General features: G+C 42.2%; 1 protein-coding gene across 1 annotated transcript in view; it reads left to right on the plus strand.

Annotated features, from left to right (window-relative positions):
• The window catches only part of DNAH3 (dynein axonemal heavy chain 3), a 232,988-nt gene that overhangs the window by 23,551 nt on the left and 184,432 nt on the right, over window positions 1-25,005 (plus strand). The window contains exons 6-9 of the mRNA XM_030212342.1: window positions 2,316-2,505; window positions 16,423-16,618; window positions 23,814-23,939; window positions 24,704-24,899. Of these exons, the coding sequence (XP_030068202.1) occupies window positions 2,316-2,505; window positions 16,423-16,618; window positions 23,814-23,939; window positions 24,704-24,899 (708 nt within the window). The remainder of the gene's footprint in view (window positions 1-2,315; window positions 2,506-16,422; window positions 16,619-23,813; window positions 23,940-24,703; window positions 24,900-25,005) is intronic.

The following is a 25,005-nucleotide window of genomic DNA, read 5'->3' on the forward strand; positions in this document are numbered from 1 at the left end:
AAATTAACAATTTGTACAAGATTATGGTTGTATTATTTTATTGATGTTTAATAAAAATTGTTTAAACATAAAATATAATCTGATGTATTTTCCAAACTGTCTCAATTTTCATCATATAATCAGCACTATGGGCCTTTGGATAACATTTCTGATAATTGCATCGAGTTCTCTATTTATTGCCTTGTACAATTTAACCTGTTGCTTTCAGCTGTAGAGTTTTAATATTCTCTGTTTTGCATACCCGTTCTTCTGTTAATATACTGTGCTTAAATCAATACTTGCACTGATCCATTTGTTCTTCTGATTGATTGTCCTTCATTTACATTTCACATTTCTGATACTTACCCCTTTATTTCTTTGTTCTGTCTTCTTTCTGATTCTCCTGATTGATTTTTCAATAAGTTTACTTCATGTTGTTGTCTCTCGTTGATTTAAACGGCCAGTTATGGTTCTAGCTGGTTTTGGCCTTTATTCAGATACTGGCCTTGTTATGTTCTCTAACTGATGGAGAGATGCACAGAGCTCCGGCGCTGTAGGGAACAGCGAATCAAAATTACCAACCAATGCTCAACACTCACAGCATGCATGTTATAGGCATGCTGTTAGGGTTGGACGTTAAAGGAGGAGGAACATGCCTGGTGCATGCCCACAAGAGCTGGGCAGTAGACGAAGATCTTGCACGCTTGCCTAGTAGAGGGTCTGGCTGTGGTCGCTGGACAACAAGGCAGATTTTAGTACTTTAAATTTCACTCACCAAAAAACTGGCAGCCAGTGCAGAGAACTTGAAATAGGTATTATAGGGGTAATTCTCATAAGGTCGCCTAAAGCTGGGTGCCTAAAGTGTATGTATTAAGCTTGAATTCTATAATGGTAATTACATATGTAATTGCCAGTGCAGAATACTAGGTAAGTCTGCATTCTCCAAGGACAATGGGCCTATTTATTCTCACAAGTGGGTAATGTGGCGCTGCATTGTCCGGTTCGGAGCTTATAACCAGGGCCATGCCAACACGGTAAGCGAGGTAAGCATGGCAAGAGGGCGCCGTCCTCTGGGGGGGGCGCCCCGCCGCACCATGCTTACCTCGCCCTCCCGCTCCCATGTCCCAACTGCCCGCCCTCTTCTCCCCCCCAACAAGATCCCTTTTAAATTTACCTCCGTCCGGCGCAGCGTCAGTGAAGGAGGCGGTGCTCCTGACGTCTCTACTAGTCTTCCCTTCGCTCAGTGTTCCGCCTTCTTCTGACGTCAAGGAAATGACTAATAGAGACGTCAGGAGCGCCGTCTCCTTCACTGACGCTGCGCCTTCGCTGCCGGATGGAGGTAAATTTAAAAGGGCTCTTGGGGGGGAGAAGAGGGCGGGCAGTTGGGACATGGAAGCGGGAGGGCAGGGTAGAGAGGAGCGTGGATGGGAGGGCAGCGATCATTTTCACGGGGGTGGAGGGGGTGCACGCGTGCCAACTGTTCATCTGCGGGGGGGGCGCCAACTGATGCTTCTGCAGGGGGGCGCCACAGACCCTTGGCATGGCCCTGCTTATAACAAACTTTAGAGAGCTTTGTGGAGCACAAGTGCCTTCCTGTCCGTTGCGAGGGTGCAGTTACCGCAGTTGTTTTTCTACCGTGGTGAGGAGAGGACTGCATCTGTAGTTTCTCTTCATACCCGGTTCGGAAGAGCTTGTTTTTGTGCCTTTTCAGGTCTTTTTTTAGTGATTTTTCACTGTGCTTTTTGTCCCTTCTCTTCCTGTTTTTTCTTAGTTTCTTTTTCCCCAATTTTTAAGTTTCTTTTCTTTTTCTGTGACTTAGGCTGCTTTTAGGCCTAGTCTCCAGTCAAGTCTTTCCCGTGATTTTTTCGTGGTGCTTTGCCCCTTTTTTCAGGCACCATTGCGTTCTTTGGTTTGGCTTCAGAAGTTTTTCCTTCCATGTCCTTTATAGTAGTGGCTTTAAGTGCTGTTCCCGATGCAATCGGACGATCTCTGACAAAGACACCCATTCTTGGTGTCTTCATTGTTTAGGGCCTGACCATTGTCCTTTGTCTTTGGATGAAGAAGAGGACTTAGGTTGCCAGAGAGATTCAATATGAGAGTATTTTTGGAGCCAGGTCCGAGTCCTCGACGTCGATGGAATGGTTAGGAAACATATGGTAGACAATGCAGGGTACCATTGTTTCCACTCTCAGTGGCCTAGGCTGTGAATATAAGATGAAATAGTATTTTGGAAACACATTTCCCCAAAACTCTTGCCTTTTATTCAGGCTGACATGGTAGTAACTATGATTGCCTTCATATTCATAGCTTCATTTTTCCAATGGTTCTATTTTCAGAGATATTTTTACTACTTATACCATGGAATCTTTCAAGAAATGCTTGCACCTCAAGATAATGAACAAATGGCCAGAATTTCAAAGTATATACCGGTCCATCTTATGAAGAACCCTAAACATAAGAAATTGATTCTTAATCTAACTGAGGAGATTGATAATTATTACAACTTCAGTATCAGGAAATGTATTGGTAAGACCCATAGTAATTTTTTTTTACCATAGCTGTTCTGACATGGTGATTCTGCTATATATATTTTATTTCAAAGCTGGGCGAGTTATAACTCTTCTTTTCTCCAAGGACAACAGGATTATTCCAGCCACACAAGTGGTGATGGCATTGTACAGTGCCAAAGTGAGTCTTCTCTCTCAGAACTCAGAAACTTCTGGAAGAGTTTGGGAGCACATGTAAACACTTCCATTCTACCCCTCAGCTTACTACATTCTTTTTTCTACAGAAACTGCAATCAGATGGGTTTGGCTCTCCTAAAAAAAATGGGAAGGGGGAGAGGGAATAATTTTCTGAAAAAAGACAATAAAACCAGATTTAAAACCAGGAGGCAACACTCTTGGGAGAACGCTAGTGTTTCATCTTAAGCCTACCAAAATTGGGTTGAACTTGGCTGAAGTACTATTTTACATGGCTAAGAGAAAACCTGGGTTCAAATGTTGCTTCTGTGTGCTGCATAGGCCCTTGTACTCCAGTCTGAAATATGTCATCCAGGGTGAATAAAATAAGAAGCCACACACTACTGTACACCGCCTTGAATGAATTCCTTCAAAAAGGCGGTAAATAAATCCTAATAAAATAAATTAATAAAGGCATTCCTAAAATCCCTTGATGTAATACCTGAGCTGAGTCACAAGTGGAAGAGAGCTAGAACACTCTCGAGGACTTTCTCTTCTGGATCAAGTAATGATAGGTCCATTAAAAGGTAAAAGGACTCTCACCCCAATGGATCCCTCGATTCTGTCGGTGCAGGACTCCCATTATAAAGTCATAACCACATTCTCTTCATCTAGTTGTAGTGAGACTAAGAAAACACAGTGAGCTAATAACTCTACCCTTCCAGCACTTAAGCAACACAAGACAGACAAGATTTCTCTTATCAGGAATCATTGCATGGGCAACTCTATCCCAGACGTCCATATGAGTAATAGTGCTAACGTGCTTTCCCCAGTTTTGATATATCCTCAAGGGTCCTCCAACTGCTCATTGATGCATCACAAAGCAGAAGGGGAATGCCTTGCAGCCCTGATGCTGACAGGATAGATCAACACTGGTCCTCCTGAACCTCTAAGCACAATGCTAATAGTGGAGTAAATCACTGCACTGATAGGAATAGGCATGGACATTGGTCCTCTAGGCATGGACCTCACAGACCCAACTCAGAGAAAAAGTTGAGTGACTACAAGTAGAGCATGCCTGTTACTCTCTCTACTCCCAACCAGAGAGGCAGTGACCCGCAGATCACTGAAACCAGTTGATAAATTCAACAGGCAATCATAAGTATTGTGAATTCCTAATACTTCAGCTTTTTGCCTCTTCCGTCACTGCCACCATAGTTGCAGGATGGCTAACACATGAAAGGAGAAGACAGATTCACAAATTTTCTGTATCCACAGCTTTTAGCTCAAAAATCCATCTAGAGAGTTCTAAGCTCTGGGAGAGCAGATCCAGTATGGCATATATAGAGTACAATCCTATAAAAAGTGCCTATAATTAGGCACCTGGAGAACATCTACTAGGAGCCTATTATACAAAGAAACATAGGTGCCTACTCTCCGTATAGAATACTAACCTAACTATATAGCCTAATTATGTATATACATGCTTAAAAGTTGGGTATGAGTACTTAACCAAGCCATAGAGCTGGTGTGTTAGCACCTAATTGTTGCAGATACATATGTCATTTAGAGTATTCTATAAGTTACATGCATAAACGTGTGTCCTGCCGATATGTATATCCTCCTTGCTAATACACACTATGTTGGTTAACTGTGTTATTGAGATAGACATGGGAAAGCCACTGCTTGCCTAAGATTGATAGCGTGGAATCTTGCTATTCTTTGGGATTCCAGAGTCTCGCTACTCTTTGGGGCTCTGGAATGTTACTGCTAATTGGATTTCTGCCAGGTACTTGTGACTTGGATTGGCCACTGTTGGAAGTAGGATACTGGGCTAGATGGGCAGTTGGTCTGACCCAGTTTGGCTATTCTTATGTTCTTAAAATGCTTGGGCATAAATTTCAGTTACATAGAAACACAGAATTTGATGGTGGATAAGGAACAGATCCATCAGGTCTGCTCAATTTGATTCCTGGTGCAATAGCTTAGACACCAGTTGATGTGTGGCTTTCACCTTACTTCATTTCTCTACATAAATTATGTTTCAGAAAGCTTTGTTAGTTAAAATGTTCTTTTATTTTATGTTAAGCTATAGTGATATTGGTATGTGGTACAATAATTAATTGCATATTCTGTTTCTGTGTACCTATCAGCCTGTACGTGCCGTGCACTATGGAGATAAATTATTACTTGATGTGCCATCCTTCCATCACATTAGACTAAATGAGTATCACTCCTCTATATTTTATGTTGAAGGTGCTTTGTTATGGAATGCACTACTGACTGAATTACACAAAATTGTTTCAGTGGTTAAAAAAGCATATTAATTTATGCAAGCCTTTGCTTTCTATTAAGCGATTATTGAAGCTTCCCCATATTGCCATCAAATTGATATGTTGACAAGTTATTTTATTGATTCTTTGGTTGTTTTAGTTTTTTGTTTTATTGTGAGATATATTATGGTATTTTATATTTTATTGTATATGTTTTTATTCTAAATTGCCTAGAATGTAAGATAGTGCTGGTTAAACGTTTTTAAATAAATAAAACTCAGTTAAACTAAGTTTGATAGCACATTTCTCCTGTTTTGAGTGAATTTACAGCAAAGGTTGATATGGCCAATTGATTTAGTTAATTTAGGGGCTCATTTTCAAAACAGAGAAACTTCCAAAAAGTGGCACAGAGCAACAATACCTATCAGTTTCTATGACAGCTTCAGATGTTATAGCCAATCCTATTAGAGCAGCAAGCAGGTCCCTGGAGTAGCCTAGTGATCAGTGCAGTGCATTGTAAAGAAGGGGACCTAGGTCCATATCCCACTCTACCTGTTACACTTGTGGAAAATGTGAGCCCTCCAAAGCCCACCAAAAACCTACTGTAGCCACATATAGGTGACACCTGCAGACATAAGGGCTATTTAGTGGTGTACAATAGGTTTGTGATGGGTTTTGGAGGGCTCCCCATACAATATAAGGGGTAATGGTGAGATTTGTACCTGGGACCTTTTATGTGAAGTCCACTGTAGTGCCCCTAGGATGCCCCACTTCTCTGCTGCGGTGTCTATGTGTCAGGTCTAAGTGGGAACCAGCTGGGTCGCTGCTGCTTCTCCTGGTGATCCTGTGTGGAAGCTTAAACTTATAAACAAAATTTCATTTAATGGACTGAAAATGCTGTAAGTTTATGAGGAAATTGTCTGAACTTCTTCGGAAGCAGGAAAGAACACCCCAAGCTTTTCTTCCCTGCTGCCACCGCTCTCTTGCTGGTGCTGTGCTTTTTCAAAATGACCGCTGAGACTTCAAGAGGTAGTCTCATGAGATTACCGCTTGAAGTCTTGGCGGCCATTTTGAAAAAGCACGGCACTGGAAAGAGAGCGGTGGCAGTGGGGCAGGAAAGAGTGGAGTTCTTTCCTGCCCCTGGCCACTAGACTACCGGGGAGTGTACAGGTTGTCTGGTTGGCAGAGAGTCAAGGGGCGGTGGGCAAGTGGGCGGGGGGGGGGGTTAGATGAGCGGGTGGAGAGTTGGGCAAGCAGGCGGGGGAGGGGGTTGTCATCTGAGCAGGTGGAGAATTGGGTGAGTGGGCAGAGAGTTGGGAAATATTAAATTCTGTGTGACTGTGGAATTCTTCACAAATTCTGCACTCCGCAGTCGCACAGAATTCTGGCAGGAGTATAATGCAAAACACCGCTGTGAAATTGCTTTTTGGGGTGAGAAAATATGATTGTTACTCCCCCCATTGCAGGCTGAGCATTGGCTGCCAGTCACTTCGCATAAAATTTAAAATACTGATTTTGGTGTACAAAATTCTTCATGTTGACTTTCCTTTGTTTCTGTCCCAGCATTTGATTCCCCACCCCTTTGTGGACTCTGATTTGCTCAGCAAAGTCAGCTGATGGTTTCATCCTTCTGCCAAGTTTCTTTGGTTATTTTTCAAAATTCCATGTCACGAAATGCCTAGCCACCTGCCTGGGGCTACCCCACAGCCACTTAAAGAGTCTATCGCAAGCACAGCTCAGGTCCGCCTGCTGCTTATGCTCTACACTAGCACCCTCCTCCCATTGACTGGGTCCCAACGCCTCTGGGCGAGTCTCCCACTCTCAAATTATCACCAGTGATTTCTAGGTTACTGGAGGCCACACTCCCAGTGGTGCTACAGTTCCTAAGAAGAACTCACAGACCCAACACACAAACCACCAGGATTCTTAGTCAGTCCAGACAAGCAGAGGCAATAAACTAAAAATGTTTATTGTCATGAAAAATTAGAACAATGAACAGAAAAGGTGCAATCTAAATAATACCCGGGGAGATCAGGACATATAGTTGCTCACAGGTTATCAAATATAACTGTTCACAGGGCCTCAGCAAAGAGATCCTTCTCTCTTTTCTCCCTGGCTAAGACTGGAGAAAAGCCAGTACATCCTAGCTGAATTTTGAGTTCTGGGCCAGAAATCCAAACTGTGGCAACATTCTATGCTACAAATCCTAGGGCAAGCAGTTGCTTCTCCATGTCTGTCTCAATAGCAGACTATGGACTTTTCCTGCAGGAACTTGTCAAAACCTTTTTTAATCCCTGATAGGCTAACCACTGTTACCACATCCTCTGGCAAAGAGTTCCAGAGCTTAACTATTCATTGACTGAAAAAATATTTCCTCCTATTTGTCTTAAAAGTATTTCCATGTAACTTCCTTGAGTGTCCCCTAGCCTATAATTACTACTAGTCTATAATCCATCTTTTAAAATAAGATAATGTACCTGAGGATTTAAGGATGGCCAATGTAATGCCAGTCTTTTAAAAGAACTCCAGGATGATCCAGGAAGCTACAAACTGGTGAGCCTCATTCTGGTGCCAGGCAAAATGGTGTAAGCTATTCTAAAAAAAACAACATTGCTGGTCAGTTAGATAAATATGGTTTAATGGGTCAAAACCAATGTGGGTTTAGCAAGAAAATCTGTTAGAGTTTTTGAAGATGTTAGGAAATATATGGGTATGGGTGTATTGGATTTTGCATTCCTCATGACAGACATTTATGGAAATTTAAATGTCATGGGATAAAAGGTAATGCCCTATTATGGAACAGGACCTAACTAAAATATAGGAAACAGAGAGTAAACTAAATGGTCAGTTTTCTCATTAGAGTGTAAGTAGTGGAGTGCCCAGGAATCTATACTAGTACCAGTGCTTTTTAACATAGCTAATAAATGATCTAGAGAATGGAGCAATAAGTAAGGTGATTGATTGAATTTGCAGACGACACCAAATTATTCAATGTTCTTGCATCATGATTGGATTACGAGGAGTTGCAGGTAGATCTTGTGAAATTGAGGGGCTGTACATCTAAATGGAGTGGAAGAGTGGCCTAGTGGTTAGAGCACCGGTCTTGAAATCCAGAGGTGGCCGGTTCAAATCCCACTGCTGCTCCTTGTGATCTTGGGCAAGTCACTTAACCCTCTATTGCCTCAGGTACAAAATTAGATTTTGAGCCTCCTGGGACAGAGAAATATCCAGTGTACCTGAATGTAACTCACCTTGAGCTACTACTGAAAAAGGTGTGAGCAAAATCTAAATAAATAAATAAATGACAGATTAAATTTAATGTGGATGCATGACAAGGGATGCGTATCATGAAAAATAACTCTTAACTACTGTAAATGTGCATGATGCTGGGATCCATATAAGGAAAATCGTGGACCTGTGGACAATACATTGAAAACCTCAGCTCAAAGTATGGTGGTGTTCAAGAAGGCAAAGCAAATGTTATTAGGAAAGGGACATTATAATGCCTCACTGTATCAGTCCATGGTGCAACTACATCTTGAGAACTGTGTGCAGTTCTGATTGCCTCATCTCAAAAAAGATGTAACAGAACTAGAAAAATGCAGAGAGGGGCAACCAAGATGGTAATGGGGATGGAATGGTTGCCCTATGAAGAAAGTCTAAACTGTTAAGGTCTTCAGTTTGAAGAAGAGATGGCTGAGAAGACATATGATAGAAGTGTATAAAATCATGAATGGGGTGAAATGAGTAAATAAGGAATAGTTGTTTACCCATGTAGATAAAGGTGAGTCAGTTGATGTATCGAGATTTTCAGAAAGCATTTCACGAAGTTCTTCTTGGGACACTCCTGAAGAAATTAAAAAGCCATAGGATAGGAGGCAATGTTTTGATGTGGATTAGGAACTGATTAAAAGATAGAAAAGAGAGATTAGGTGTCATAAAACGCCTAGCACCCACCTGGGCTAACCCTGCAGCCACCTAGAGCATCTGTCCCCAGCACTGCTCAGGTCCACCTGTACCTGCCGCTTGTGCTCTATAGCACCTTCTTCCCCACAGACTGGGTCTCACTTGCCTCTGGGTGAGTCTCCCACTCTCAAGTTATTCCCTGGTGATTTCTAGGGTACTGGGGCCACACTCTCAGGGGTCCCACAGACCTAAACCACAAACCACCAGGACAAGAGAACTAATAAGCTAATAAGGTTTATCAAACATATAAACGGCGAGTGACCGTACTCACTCGCAAATGCGCAGTAGAGACCTCTGCCCCACCCCCGCGTCAATACGTGATGACGGGGAGCGGAACACAGAGGGTCTGTACTGTGCATTTCTGAGGGAGGGACACTGCCGTCTAACGCTCCCCCCACCCGAGTCGCCGCTTCCGCCACCCACCTTCTACCCGGTCGGGCCCTCGCTCCACTATTGAAACAGCGAGGGTCCGGGAACGCAGCACTGAGCTCTGCTGAGCTGCCGACATCGCTCTTCCTTCTTCTCTGCCTCTGTCCCGCCCTCGATGACGTTACGTCACATGAGGGCGGGACAGGCAGAGAAGAAGAACGAAGGCCGACGTCGGCAGCTCAGCAGAGCTCAGTGCTGCATTCCCGGACCCTCGCTGTTTCAATAGCGGAGTGAGGGCCCGGCCGGGTGGAAGGTGGGTGGTGACGGCTCGGTGGGGGGGGGGGGGGGGTGCGAATTCGGAGGGGGAGGGGCAGCGGCGAACTCGGCGGCGGGGGCGAGCCTTTCAACCCCCTTCCTATAATAGCCCGTTTTTACGGGCTCAAAGGCTAGTTGTCACAGAATTAGAACAGTGAACCATATAAAACAGATGGAAAAGTAACAGGCGATAACAAATAACTGAATAGGGATCAATATTAAAAGTGTCTAACCAGTTGGTCATTACCTGGGTAGCGCCTGGGAAGCTTCAGGAAATTAACTGCTCACAAGCCTGAACAGGGTTTCAGGACAGAGATCTTTACCTCTGTGCTCCCATACTGAGATTAAAGATTACCTCACAGGTTAGGTGCAGTGTTGCCAGGTGGAAAATTTTTTTCCCACCCAATCCAGCGTAAAAACAGCCCAAAACCCGCCCAAACTCAAACCCCGCCCCTGACACCCCCACCCCCGCGTCATCACCCCGCCCCCACCGTCATCAACCCCGCCCCCGTCGTCACCGGCCCCGCCTCCCCCGTCATCGGCCACGCCCAGAACGTCAGTAACCCCGCCCAAAACGTCACTAACCCCGCCCCCTGCGGCCGGAAAAACCGCCGGAAAACCGCCCAAAAAAAAAAAAAAGCCCAAAAAACCGCAACCCGCCGCGGGCAAAAATTTCCCGCGGCGGGTCGCGGAAAACCGCCCAATTGGGCGGTAAAACCGCCCACCTGGCAACACTGGTTAGGTGGGAACAAACTGTAACTTCTGTTACAAAAAAAAAAAAGACAGTCACCATCTGCTGGCCAAACAAGGGAAATGCACTAGGGAGAAAATATCTATATATATAAAAGGCAAGACCTGTTGGATTATTTGTAGTAAATAATTAGCAGATTTTAGTACACACAGCTTCAGCTTTAGAAATGTTAATTTCTTTCTTCATCTCTCTCTCATTCACCCCTGAATAATTCACTGCTGAGTCACTTTAAAGTTGAAGTAACAAAACATCTGTTTACTCACAGTTTGTAGTTAGATTATAATCAGACAGGCTTATATATACATATTACTATACATTTGTATTATCAGCTCCTTCCATGTGCTTAGATGGTAATGGATGCTCACACCACCATAGATCCTCTCAGGTTAGGAGAGATCATGAGCTCCATGTGCTCCATGTGCTGCATGTGCTGTATCTAACCCCCACAGGAAGTTGCATAGCTGTGTGACCTCTCTAAGTAATTCACATCAGAGGTCACAGAGTAATCACAGAGAAATAATAGGTGACAGGCAATGCATGTAAAATACAATTACATTCCAACAAACCCCTTCTCATGCATAACTGTCATGCAATTACTTATTCATACAAAGTCCAAGCTTTATACGCAGATTCACAAAATGTTCTCTGGGTAACGGTTTGGTCATGATGTCAGCTGTCATCTCACTGGTGTGACAATAGTGTAGACTGATGACCCCTTCTTTTGCCAACTCTCGCACGTTGTGGTATTTCGTTGCGATGTGCTTGGTGCGTGACTGAACCTTGTCATTCTGTGACATTCGGATGCAGCTCTGATTATCTTCCATTATCTGGATTGGTCTCTTTTCAGCTATTCCAAAATCCAGCAAAAGTTTTTCAATCCACATCAGTTCTCTGCACGCTTCCGATACGGCCACGTATTCAGCTTCTGTAGAAGACAAACTCACAATACTTTGTTTATGACTGGCCCATGAAATTTGTACATTTCCATACATAAACACATATCCACTTGTGGATTTATAATTAGAATGATCCCCTGCCCAATCTGAATCACAGTAACATATTAGTTTTGGATTACTATTGGCTGAAATCTTTAATTTACAATCAATGGTACCCTTTAAATACCTTACCATCCTTTTAACTGCAGTCCAATCTGATTTGGTAGGTGAGCTGACCCTTCTGCTCAAAATTCCTACTGCATTTGCTATATCAGCCCTGTATGTGGTAGCTAGATATAAAAGCTTACCTATGGCTGATCTATATTGGATGTTATCTGGTAAAGGTTCTCTTACTGTTTCATCCTTCAGAAAATCAGTGATCATGGGAGTGCTTACAACTTGGGCATCTTGCATACCTAAACTTTCAATAAGCTCATTTATTTTCTGCTTCTGGCTTAGAAGATAAGAACCATCATTTTGTTTCTCAATTTCTATACCAAGATAGTATGACACATTTCCAAGTTCTTTTATCTCAACATTGAGGTTTAAATATTTTACAATGTCCTTGTACTCTTGCTCACTTTTGCTTGCAATGAGCAGATCATCAACAAAAGCTAAAATGTATGCATATTGTCCATTTCTGCACCTAGTGTACAAGCATTTATCTGCTTCACCTTGCTTAAATCCTAAATTTGTCAATATTTCATGCAATTTATCATTCCAACATTCTGCACTTTGCTTTAATCCATAAAGACCTTTGTTTAATTTACACACTAGCTGTCTTTGTTTTGTATTTATGAAACCTGTTGGTTGTTCCATGTACAAGTCTTCAGTTATATCTCCGTGAAGAAACGCTGTTTTCACATCAATGTGGTTGACTTGCATGCCTTTTGAGACTGCAATGCTCAGAAGTGTTCTGATTGTCGTGTGTTTCACTACAGGTGCAAACACTTCATCAAAATCTTCTCCATATTTTTGAAGATATCCCTTTGCCACTAGTCTGGCTTTATACCTTTCCACTTTTCCTTGTGCATTCCTTTTTAACTTGAATACCCATTTGCATCCTATAGCTTTCTTGCCAGGAGGTAATTTTGTAAGAATCCAAGTATTATTTTTATCCAATGCATCAATTTCTTCTTGTGCAGCTTTATGCCATTCAGCAGCTTCTTCTGCTGGCATTTTCTCAATCTCATCCCATGTTAAGGGCTCTTGAGCTTCTGCTGACTTTGTTAGGTAAGACAGTCTTGGGGGTGGAACACCTTTGTTTTCCCTGGATGAGCGTCTGACTACAGGTTGGTCTGACCTTTCCGCATCCTCTAAATCTGAGAGTCCTTCTCCAATTGATTCCCCTTCTCCAACTGTACTGTCTTCTTCAATGATCCTTTCTGTGTCTGCTTCCTCTGCCTGTTCCTCGTTAGATACAGGTGAGTTGCTTTCAGACATCTGCCTTGGTATGGCATTTATATACACTGGCATGTCTATTATGGTTCTAGTTTCATATTCTGGATGATAAGGCTCATCTGGGATAATCCAGCCTTTATCAACCCTTTTGTTTTCATCAAAATATGTAACATGTCTTATGCCAACAATGCCAGTTTTCAGATTCAAAATTCTATATCCTTTGTGTCCTGGAGTATAGCCAACTAAAATGCCCCTTTCTGTTGTGGAATCCAGCTTATGCCTTCTTTGCTTTGGTACATGAGCATATGCTGTACTTCCAAATGTTCTTATGTGTGACAGGTTTGGCTTCCTACCATGCCATGTCTCATGTGGTGTGCGCTCAGCGCCTTTAGTTGGCATTCTGTTTTGTAGGTACACTGCTGTGAGAATGGCTTCCCCCCATAGTCTTTTAGGGAGATTGCTATCTGACAGCATACATCTGGTCATTTCCACAAGTGACCTAAATTTTCTCTCTGCAACAGAATTTTGCTCTGGTGTATAAGCTACTGTTGTGATATGCTGAATGCCTTCTTGTTCTAGAAATGTGCGCATGCTTTGTGAAGTGAACTCACCACCATTGTCGGTCTGAAGAACCTTTGGTTTTCTTTCAAATTTATTGCTCACCATGGCTACGTATTTCTTCAGCATGTCTGTGACTTGACTTTTTTCTTTCAGCAAATAGGCCACACAATATCTAGAGAAATCATCCAAGAATATTAGCACAAATCTGTTATTTCCCAATGATGGGATATTAAACGGTCCACATAAGTCACTGTGTATTAAGTCCAGTACTTTATTACTCCTATTTCCTGTGTATGCAGGAAATGAGGGTCTCACACCTTTTTGAGTAACACAGTCTATGCATTTCTCCATTTTACCAGCATCTGCACTTATCTGAATGCCAGTGGCCAGTTGCTTACTGTAAAGATCCTGGATCACCTTAGAATCACGATGTCCCAGGCGGCGGTGCCAGATTTCCAGACTACATTTACCATCATTCTTCCTTACTTGCGCCATATGTGAGGCTTCACCTGAAATGTTCAGCTTATAAACATCATTATGCATAAAAGCTTCAGCATACACTTCATCATTTTTAGAGATTGTGCACTTACTGTTTTCAAAATGAATCACAAATCCCTTCTTATCTAATGTAGATACACTAAGCATATTGCAAACTGCTTGGGGAATATACAAGACATCACTTACAGGAATTTCTTTAACTTCATTAGACACTTTGCATTTTAAGAATCCAATACCTTTTGCTTGGATCTTAGCAGTCCCTGCGTTTGCAGTTTTAAGAATACCTTCCTCTGGACACATTTCCTGAAAGAAATCTTTACAATTGGTTAAATGGCATGTGCTCCCCGAATCCAAAATCCAAGTACTTTCATTTGAATTATTATTTACCATAGTCAAAGATTTTTCTGCCATTAGAAAAGCCCTTGTGTTTATCTTTGTCCTTCATACATTTCCTGGTTTGAAAATTCTTTAGTTCCATTGGCTTAGGTGAGCTAGAGGGAGTGTTTTGTGTTTCCTTACACCATTTAGATACATGTCCCTCCTTTCCACATGAGTAGCAAATCAGCTTGCCCTTGGGTGGAGTTTTCCCATAGCTCCGCCTTCCTCTGTTCTTTGCCAAGAAATTTGTTTCATTTCTCTCTGACTTGCTTTGAGAACACATCTCCTCAGAATCATTTATTATGCATTCCTGCCTTAGTTTTGATGTTGTCTGTTCAAAAGATTGCCCTTCAATGGCCTCATTTACAGACCTAAAAACATCAAACTTCTTTGATAGTGAGGTAAAAAGAAATGCTCTTTTCAATGCATCACACATGGGAATTCCAGAAAGTTCTAGCTTTTGAAATGAAGACATAAGATGCATAATGTGATCATTACATTTACTTTTATCCCTTAATTTGGTTTCATTCAACTCTGCCAACCAAATTGGTTGCTGCTTTGCATATGTAGTTGCATACATAGTTCTCAGCTTATATAAAATGTCCTTTGGTGTATCTTTTCCCTCCACTAATATGGCTTGTTTCTCTGAGAGAGCTTCCAAAAGCATGCACTTCACATAATAGTTTGCATTGTCCCATTCAGCCATATTTTCAGCTGTTCTGTCTTGGTCTAAGCATATATCTAATCTTTTTGCTCGAAGGAAACATATGAATCTTAATTCCCACTGCCGATAATTAAACTCAGTTAATCTAGGCACCTTGAGAGAGTAGAACAATGGTGAATTTCTTCCCTCAGCCATTTTGTTAGCCTTCTGTCTGCTGTGTGGGGGGGGGGGGGGGGGGAGAGAGACAGACTGAATCTTTCCTTTAAAACTTAAGAGAAAAATGTGGCCTTTTTTTCTGCCTGGTAATATTTCTCTTCTTTTTCAATTCCTGGACCCTGGGCCCATAACCCTTTTGTTGGATTATTTGTAGTAAATAATTAGCAGATTTTAGTACACACAGCTTCAGCTTTAGAAATGTTAATTTCTTTCTTCATCTCTCTCTCATTCACCCCTGAATAATTCACTGCTGAGTCACTTTAAAGTTGAAGTAACAAAACATCTGTTTACTCACAGTTTGTAGTTAGATTATAATCAGACAGGCTTATATATACATATTACTATACATTTGTATTATCAGCTCCTTCCATGTGCTTAGATGGTAATGGATGCTCACACCACCATAGATCCTCTCAGGTTAGGAGAGATCATGAGCTCCATGTGCTCCATGTGCTGCATGTGCTGTATCTAACCCCCACAGGAAGTTGCATAGCTGTGTGACCTCTCTAAGTAATTCACATCAGAGGTCACAGAGTAATCACAGAGAAATAATAGGTGACAGGCAATGCATGTAAAATACAATTACATTCCAACAAGACCAACGTTCTATGAAGCCTCCAGCCGGAAGTGTGAAGCGCCAGAGATATCCGGTTTCCCCATGAGTTTAGGAAAACAGCACAGCACGAAATCCCTCTCTCTAACAGTGAAGGACTCAGAGGGGGGAGGGGAGAGAGACGCCCTCACTCTCTCTGTAACACAAACACAGCACAGCAGGAAACTTAACACTGAAGGACTGGACTCGGAGGGGGGAGGGAGAGAGGGCAGAGGGCAGGGACACACACTCCCACATGCACACTCTGAAGAAAACCTTGCTAGCCCCCGTTTCATTTGCATCAAAAACGGGGCTTTTTTACTAGTATCATATATTCACTTGAGAAGTTACAGTCATAAATCCCATGTTTCGTTTTTCCTTAATTTTTTGGGAGGGGGTGTGTCAGGGGTAGAGAATGGGCGTGGATGCACAAATCAGCTAGCGCATAGTCATTTACCGCTACACAAACTGGTTAGTGAGTCCATAATGTGGGAGCCCTTAGCACCTCCTAAATAGGAGGCTGTAAGTGCTCCCGTGGTAATTTTTTAAAACGGCCACACACTACTGCTAACATTAGCATACTTGGCCATACATAAAAGAAACAGAAAAAAAATCTCTTTGTAGCGGCTGTGCTAGAAATGGACTTAGCATGTGGGAAAGGCCTAAGCCCGTGTCTTAGCACAGCTTAGTAAAACAGCTCTTGACTCTGCTTTTGCCCTTAATTTTCTGCAGTCGTTACCGTTCATAGTTGGCATTCTTTAAGTTACATTTATTTATTTATGAAACTATAGTTCTGATTATACTGTATGAATTCTAACATTTAAGGAATACGATTTGTTGCAGTTGATTATATCTTGAAAGACCCAGAAGAGAAGGAGCGACTTTTTATTGATAACGTTCCTAGATCATTTCCTCTAAGAATAATCCGTGCGCCAGTACCATGGCATGGCACATACCTAGAAGTGAAGATATGGAATGAAACTCATCTGTTTACTGTGAATCCCATGATGCTTCACTTGCAACATCTCTGGTTTACAAAGTAAGACGCCAGTCTGCTTAAATGTAATATCTGTTTTGTAGTTGCCTTCATTGGGTGCATACGGTTATGGGGTATAATAAATAATAATCAGCATCTTGTTTTACCCCCCCTCCCCTTTTACAAAGCCGCAAGGTAATGCCGACACAGCCCATTCACAATGGCAGCCACTAGCGCAGCTTTGTTAAAAAAAAAAAAAAAGGGGGGGGGGTTAAATTTTAAAATAATAAAATTATTTATTTATTTATTTATTGTATTTGTACCCCACATTTTCCCACCTTTTTGCAGGCTCAATGTGGCTTACAGAGTATAGATATGATAACGTCGTTACATGATTTAAAAAACACACTCGATCATAAGCAAAGGTGAAAGAGGATTTAGATGGAAAGGTGTTAGATAAGATCGTGTGAGAGGTGTTTTTTGGTGTACTTGGGTGGTTTAAGGAATGATTTGTTTCACTGAGGGTGACTTTTGTAGGCTTTGTTGAAGAGATGTGTTTTCAAAGCTTTGCGAAAGTTGGTTAGATTGGTTATGGTTTTCAGGGCCATGGGTAGTGCGTTCCAAGATTGTGTGCTTTTGTACGCAAAGGTAGTAGCATAAGCTTGTTTGTATTAACAGCTGCTGATGTCAATATGTTTTACTCTTTCATAGATTGGTGCTGCAGCTATAAACTAATCATATAATCTAAGGTGGAAAACATTTTTTAAACCCTGAGTAAAAATCATTTTTATAGAATTCACATTTCTCAACAAATAAAACATTCATGAACCACACTTGGATATAAAGGTATTGCCTGACTTGATATACAGTTTAACACCTGGGAAGAATGTACTTATTTTGATAGCCTATATCTCTTCACAGGAGATAATGATAGTACAACTTTTATCTGCCTGGTTAGTGCTACTATTATGTACTCTCTAAACACGTACCGTGCTTGTAGCATAGAATCTGCCAAGCATCCCTGGTATGATGAGCTTCACCATTCCAAGTGAATATAAATTATTGTCTCACCTGTGTGGGGAATATTGAACAATGGCCTGTATTAGCTCTTTTTTTCCATGACAGTTGTATCAAGATCTCATTGTGTTTCTGGATAAATAAGGAAAGTATCACATATCAAAGAAATTTGTTAAAAGGAACAATTCATGTATCTATGTACTTTTCCTAGGCTTTTTTCCATTCGATTAAATGTATTGAGTTTTTTCATAATCTACACAATATATAATGGAAAAACAACAACACTGAGGCGCTGAACTGTGTTAGCTGTTTAATGCACTCTCACAGTGCACAGTCATTGATATGTTAAGCAGCTGATGTGGAAATCAACATTTTGGAGTTTGGAATGGGTTGGGGTTGCACCTTGTGGTTAATGTGGAAATTTTTACCATGTGTTAATTGCTAATGTGGCAGGTAATGCAGTGCAGTTAAGTAAACCTACAGAGATGTAGCCAACCACATTCCACTTTATCACATTCCCTCTCCTTCTCTGCACATATTCAGCAGACTGCTAAAACCTGTCATTTCTTTCTCTATAATATCAGCAAAATTTGCCCTTTCCTTTCTGAGCACACTACCAGAACCCTCATCCACATTCTCATCACCTCTCGCTTAGACTATTGCAACTTGCTTCTTACAGGTCTCCCACTTAGCCATCTCTCTCCTCTTCAATCTGTTCAAAATTCTGCTGCACGACTAATATTCCGCCAGTGTCGTTATGCTCATATTAGCCCTCTCCTCAAGTCACTTCACTGGCTTCCTATCCGTTTCCGCATACAGTTCAAACTCCTCTTATTGACCTGTAAGTGCATTCACTCTGCAGCTCCTCAGTACCTCTCCACTCTCATCTCTCCCTACATTCCTCCCAGGGAACTCCGTTCACTGGGTAAATCTCTCTTATCTGCACCCTTCTCCTCCACCGCTAACTCCAGACTCCGTTCCTTTTATCTTGCTGCACCATATGCCTGGAATAGACTTCCTGAGCCGGTATGTCAAGCTCCATCTCTGGCAGTCTTCAAATCTAAGCTAAAAGCCCACCTTTTTGATGCTGCTTTTAACTCCTAACCCTTATTCACTTGTTCAGAACCCTTATTTTATCATCCTCACTTTAATATTCCCTTATCTCTTGTTTGTCCTGTTTGTCTGTCCTAATTAGATTGTAAACTCTGTCTCTTCATGTTCAAGTGTACAGCGCTGCGTACGTCTAGTAGTGCTTTAGAAATTATAAGTAGTAGTAAGTAGTAGTTTATCTGCCCAGCAGATAATGTCTTAGCTGTATGGCAGCCCTCCCAAAACTGCTAGGAATGCCCCAACAGTTACTTCATAGATTTTGTACCTAATGTGTCTTTACTTTTGTAGTTGAGTGTTAGGTGCAAAACTTTAATGTACTTTAGTAAATAGGGGATGGGATTTATTATTTATTTGGATTTGGATTTTGCTCACACCTTTTTCAGTAGTAGCTCAAGATGAATTACATTCAGGTACACTAGGTCCCTGGAGGGCTCACAATCTAATTTTATACCTGAGGAAATGGAGGGTTAGTGACTTGCCCAAGATCACAAGAAACAGCAGTGGGATTTGAACCCTGGCTTCCCTGGTTTGTCAGCCCCCTGCTCTAACCTCTAGGTTACTCTTCCACTCTAGTGAAATGTAGAAACAAAATATCCCCACAGTATAAATCTTTTATAAAGAAATATGCAACAATGTATTATTGTATTAGAAAGGTTTTGTGTGGTCATAAAAGTTGAGAGACTTGCCACCAATCACAATGATCAAAGACTTCAACTGAATATACTCAATGCACTGAAAAACTGGTGTTGTGGAAAACAACGAATTATCCAAAATAATACAAAAATGTGCATTTATCTCAAAAATGTTCAGATCTCCTTATGAAAGGTCATGCCGGAGCTAAAGCCCTGCACGGACCTTAAAGCTAGCTGAAGTCCATACTTTCAGTCTAGATAATGCTGACTTAGTTCTTCTGTTGCTGTGATCATGATGTGGCTCTGAGAAGGAGCTTGCTGTATGGTCTGAGACTGGTGAATGTTTGAGGTGATTCACACTGTCTCTGGAGCTAAGTTCTCAGCTCCTGAAAGCTAATTGTGCATTAAGTGCAGATTTTTACAGCAATGTCTTAAAAATGCCCCAACACTGTTTTGGATGATTGCAGATGAGACAAGTGAAAATTAGTTATCCCTCTTATTTTATTGCCGTTTATACCTGTAAATACTGGCATTTACATTTTAGAAAGCCAGTTTTTATATGAGTATAACTGTAGTATGGCAAGGGGACTTGGTTTGGGCCAGCGCCGTACCGAGGGTGGGGCGTTGGGGGCAGTCCACCCCGGGTACACGTTGCAGGAGGGAGCAGCTGTAGCTGTTGCTCCACCAGTTCCGTGCTTCCTCTGATGTTACTTCCTGTTCCGGGGCAGAGGGAGCAGGAAACCGACAGCTGCACGGCTTCTCCCAGCATCCCAGGAGGTAAGAACAATGCACCCGGGGGGTGCTTGGAGGTGATGCGTCGGGGGACGATGGCACTGCACCCGGGGGGGGGGGGGGGGTGCACAGCAAAATCCACCCCTGATGGCAACTGACTAAGGAACACTACTGGTTTGGGCAGAACCAAAATCTACACGTGGATTCCCCATTTCAGAAAAGGAATGCACATGTATGTCCCAATATATCAATATTGAGATTTACAGCTGCTCCCTTATACAAATAGATAGGTAATAGGTGCTTGAGGCCAGCCCTTTATAAGAGTGATTAAAGGAGTTCTCCCCCTTAATCCCCCGTTGCTTATTTCCCTCTCCAAAATTAAACTAAAAAAAGAATTGGAGCCTCTTTTGTTAAGTAGCAGCATGCACATGTGTAGATTTGTAAAATGGTAGGTATACATGTGCAACTTTAAATACCTCCGTGGCATTAAGGTACAGGAGGTGAGCAAATGAAGGAAAACTCTGGAATGAGAGGGCATAGGATGAAGTTAAGAGGAAATAGGCTTAGGAGGAATCTAAGAAAATACTCTTTCATGGAAAGGGTGGTGGATGAGTGGAATGGCCTCCCGTGTCAGAATTTAAGAACGCGTGGGACAGGCACGTGGGATCTCTTAGGAAAAGGAGGAGTTAGTGGTTACTGAGGATGGGCAGACTGGATGGGCTGGCTATATTTGGCCCTTATCTGCTGTCATGTTTCTGTGTTTCTAACTTACACATGTAAGGTGTGACACACCAACTTGCATGTGTAAGTTACAAATGCAAGTTGTGGCATGCCAACATACATATGCAGGTTGCGTTTTATAACCTAACAGTGGAAATTACACATATACTGCCATTCTGCAAACCTATACATGTGTGTATGTACTTGCATGTGTAACTTATAAATGTAAGTTACCAAGTTCCTCCATTCAGTTTTTCAACGTGTGTCTTTGTGAAATGTCAGCTCCTATTACTCGTGCAAGCAAACACGCGTGCACTCCTGAGTGGGTTTCAGAAAAGGATCTACTTTGGCAGATTTTTTTTTTAATACCGGATTTGTACACATCCTGACCTGGACATATCGATTTTGCTTTGTACATTCTGTCTAAAATGAGCTGTGTAGCAGGTCATTCTTCCAAGTGGGAAAATTCTTTTACTTTTTTTCAAAAGCTGTTTTAAGTGTTACCCATTGATTTTTTTTTTCAAGGTAGGTAAAAACACTTTTTTTTTTAAGTTTCAGTAAAGATTCCATTCCTTCTATCATCCAGATACTTTCCAGTCACCAAATTTCAACCAATTGCATTTCCAATTATTAGCAATTTTAGTATAATTTGACAATGCCGTTCTAAGGGAGTTATTCTATTTATTCTTCATGTGCTGACTGTATTCAGAAATGCTTTTAAGGTGGATCCTGTGATACGGTGATTTGACGTATATATTTATGATTTTATTCCTGGTTGTTAATGTAAATCCAGTGATTTCCCAAGGGCTCTTGCTTTAGCAAGCTATTATGGAGGTTCTCCTTCATCCGAATCTAGAAATAGCTGTCCACTTTGGTTCAAAGTGTAAGCTATGTAATATTCATAAAAGCATGGAAAGGTTCTCCTCCCCTTTGTTTATCTGCAGTTTTAATTTTTGTAATGCAATAAATGTTATATCTTTTAACTTTCTATAAAACTTTGGGTATTAAAGAACCTATAAGGGGTCCTTTTACAAAGGCAAGCTAGCGTTTTTAGTGTTCTCTAAAAACAAGCACTCGCTAAACGTTGGCGATGCCCATATATTTCTGTGGGCATCTTTAATGTTTAGTGCACACTAAAAACACTAGCGTGCCTTTGTAAAAGGAGCCCCAAGTTAATAGAATTGGTTTGGATATAATATAGGTGACGTACCGTATTTTTCGGACTATAAGACGCACTTTTTTCCCCCAAAATTTGGGAGGAAAATGGGGGGTGCGTCTTATAGTCCGAAGGTAGCAATTCCGGATCGCCCTCCCCCCAAGTTCGGGATCGCCCTCCCCTACTCACGTCAGCGATGTTCCCTGGTGGTCTAGTGACGTCGGGGCAGGAAAGAGCCCCCTCTTTCCTGCCCAGCGCGCTGCTCTCCGTCCTCCTCCGTCCTCCTGTATGCTGCCTGACGGTCTCGGCGATATTCAAAATGGCTGCCGAGAGTCTTGGCGGCCATTTTGAATCTCGCCGAGACCGTCAGGCAGCATACAGGAGGACGGAGGAGGACGGAGAGCAGCGCGCTGGGCAGGAAAGAGGGGGCTCTTTCCTGCCCCAACGTCACTAGACCACCAGGGAACATCGCTGACGTGAGTAGGGGAGGGCGATCCCGAATTCGGACAAGACGCACCGGAGCACCTAGGTTTTAGAGGAGGGAAAAAGGAAAAAATTTTTTTTTCCTATTTCCCTCCTCTAAAACCTAGGTGCGTCTTATGGTCCGGTGTGTCTTATAGTCCGAAAAATACGGTAGGTAATACAGGAATAATATATGATTTGATAGTAATCACTCTAAGATAAATTTAAAGGAGACCATTTCTTGACCAATCTTTGTGTTCTAACCATCTCTTGTTGATTAATATTGAGGGGAATAATCAAATGGCGCCGGCGATCTATTTTGGCGGCGCCGCAAACAGCTGGCTGGAACCATATTATCGAAAAAGATGGCCGGCTATCTTTTCTTTTGATAATACGGTTTGGACCGGCCAAATGCCAGAGTTCGCCGGGTTTGAGATGGCCGCTTTTGTTTGTCAGTGATAATGGAAACTAAAAGTGGCCATCTCATCCCCGGCTAAATCCAAGGCATTTGGTCGTGGGAGGAGCCAGTATTTGTAGTGCACTGGTCCCCTGACATGCCAGGACACCAACCAGGCACCCTAGGGGGCACTTCTAAAAATTAAACAAAAATATACAAATAGCTCCCAGGTGCATAGCTCCCTTACCTTGGGTGCTGAGCTCCCCCAAATCCCCCCAAAACCCACTCCCCACACATCTACACCACTACCATAGCCCTTATGGGTGAAGGGGGACACCTCAATGTGAGTAGAGTGGGTTTTGGGGGGGGGGGGGTTGGAGGGCTCAACACTTACCACCACAAGTGTAACAGGTGGGGGGGGGGGGGATGGGTCTGGGTCCGCCTGCCTGAAGTCCACTGCAACCAACAAAAACTGTTCCAGGGACCTGCATACTGCTGTCAGGGAGCTTGGTATGACATTTGAGGCTGGCATACAGGCTGGCAAAAAAGGTTTTTGTTTTTATTTTTTTAGTGTGGGAGGGGGTTGGTGACCACTGGGGGAGTATGGGGAGGTCATCCCCCATTCCCTCCAGTGGTCATCTGGCCAGTTGGGGCACCTTTTTGATGCTTGGTCGTGAAATTAAAAGGACCAAGTAAAACCGGCAAAATACTCATTAACGCCGCTTTTGTTTTTTCCATTATGCGCTGAAGCCGGCCATCTGGTAGCCACGCCCATGCCCACCCATGTCCCGCCTTTTGCTACGCCACTGACACGCCCCCTTGAACGTTCGCCGGCTCGGCGACGGGAAAGCGGCGATGGCGTCAAAAAAACCAGCTTTCGATTATACCGATTTGGCCGCTTTTGAGAGATCGCCGGCCATCTCCCGATTTATGTCGGAAGATGGCCGGCAATTACTTTCGAAAATAAGCCTGCTTGTCTCTTAAGTATTTTTACAGAATTGAACCCTTAAATATTTGTTTACTTTTCCCCAGATTTAGTGACTTAAGATTTGTTAGAACAAAAGATATGCTGCTGGGAAATCTGCCACTTCTTCCTACAGAGTTTGAAGATCTCATTCGAAGGCATTGCCTGGAAGCTCAGACTATTCTGCGGAAAAAGTTAGTACATAACAACAGAGCCTTAATGTGCTACTTGTTAAAGAATATGACAAATTTTAGATGTTAGACTGTGTGATATGCTGGGCAGCATGTCACTGGTTATCCGTAGTTTAAGTCTAGGGGAAGTCAAGAGAGTATATGAGAGCTCTGAACGGAGCTGAGCTCATTGTTATACTGGGGTGTGCAAGCAAATAATTACATGTGATGACAAAAACAACACGTACTTATACGTGACATGTATGCAGACGTATTCTGGGGCAGAGTTGCAAAGTACGTGTGTTCTTTATAAAAAGGTTACATTGACACAGATTGTATGCCCCTTGTGGAACGCCGCTGCGATTTCCCACACCTTTCTGACCCTACACCACCACCATCACAAAGGAATACGATACAAATCAACCTAAGCCACAAGTTTCTCCTTCCTATCTACCAAAACCTGGAACTCCCTTGCGCAAACTACTTACAACATATCTGTTCACTAAACTCATCAAGCATGCGTTAGTACTTACTACTGTTTAGAAAAAGGACCCCTGTATTTCCCATTTCCCTTCCCCCTTCCCTTTTTTTATTTAAACATATCAATAAAGAGACATCAGAAAAAAAAATATATAAAACTTTTATTTACAACTGCATTCCCTGTATTTAAAATATAAACATATAAAATCATCCAGGAAAATGGGTAAAAATATAACATGATGTTTAGCTTCCTGTTAACTGTAGTCTAAAACTTTCCGATTTTCCTTCATTGTTTTATGTGATCACAGATGGATTCCAGCTTGTGCCTCCCTTTTTTTCACTCATAAGGATAAATGGATTCATTTTGCACCCCAAAATGATGATGATTCCACTGAGCAAGTTCAACAGTTATTTGCAAGTGCAGCATCTCTTATGTCTTTACATCTACGTGAAATGGTTCTAAACTCTCTGCAGGATTTCTTTTCAGTTTTTAATGTGCACAAGGTACATAGAATACTGTGGAACAATAAAGATAACTTCATAACTTCTTGCCTCTATGCTTCCTTACTCTGTCTGGCAATACCTGCCGGTATCTATTACTCATACCCTG

The sequence above is a fragment of the Microcaecilia unicolor genome, chromosome 8 (assembly GCF_901765095.1).
Source record: "Microcaecilia unicolor chromosome 8, aMicUni1.1, whole genome shotgun sequence".
In the NCBI taxonomy this organism is placed as follows: Eukaryota; Metazoa; Chordata; class Amphibia; order Gymnophiona; family Siphonopidae; genus Microcaecilia; species Microcaecilia unicolor.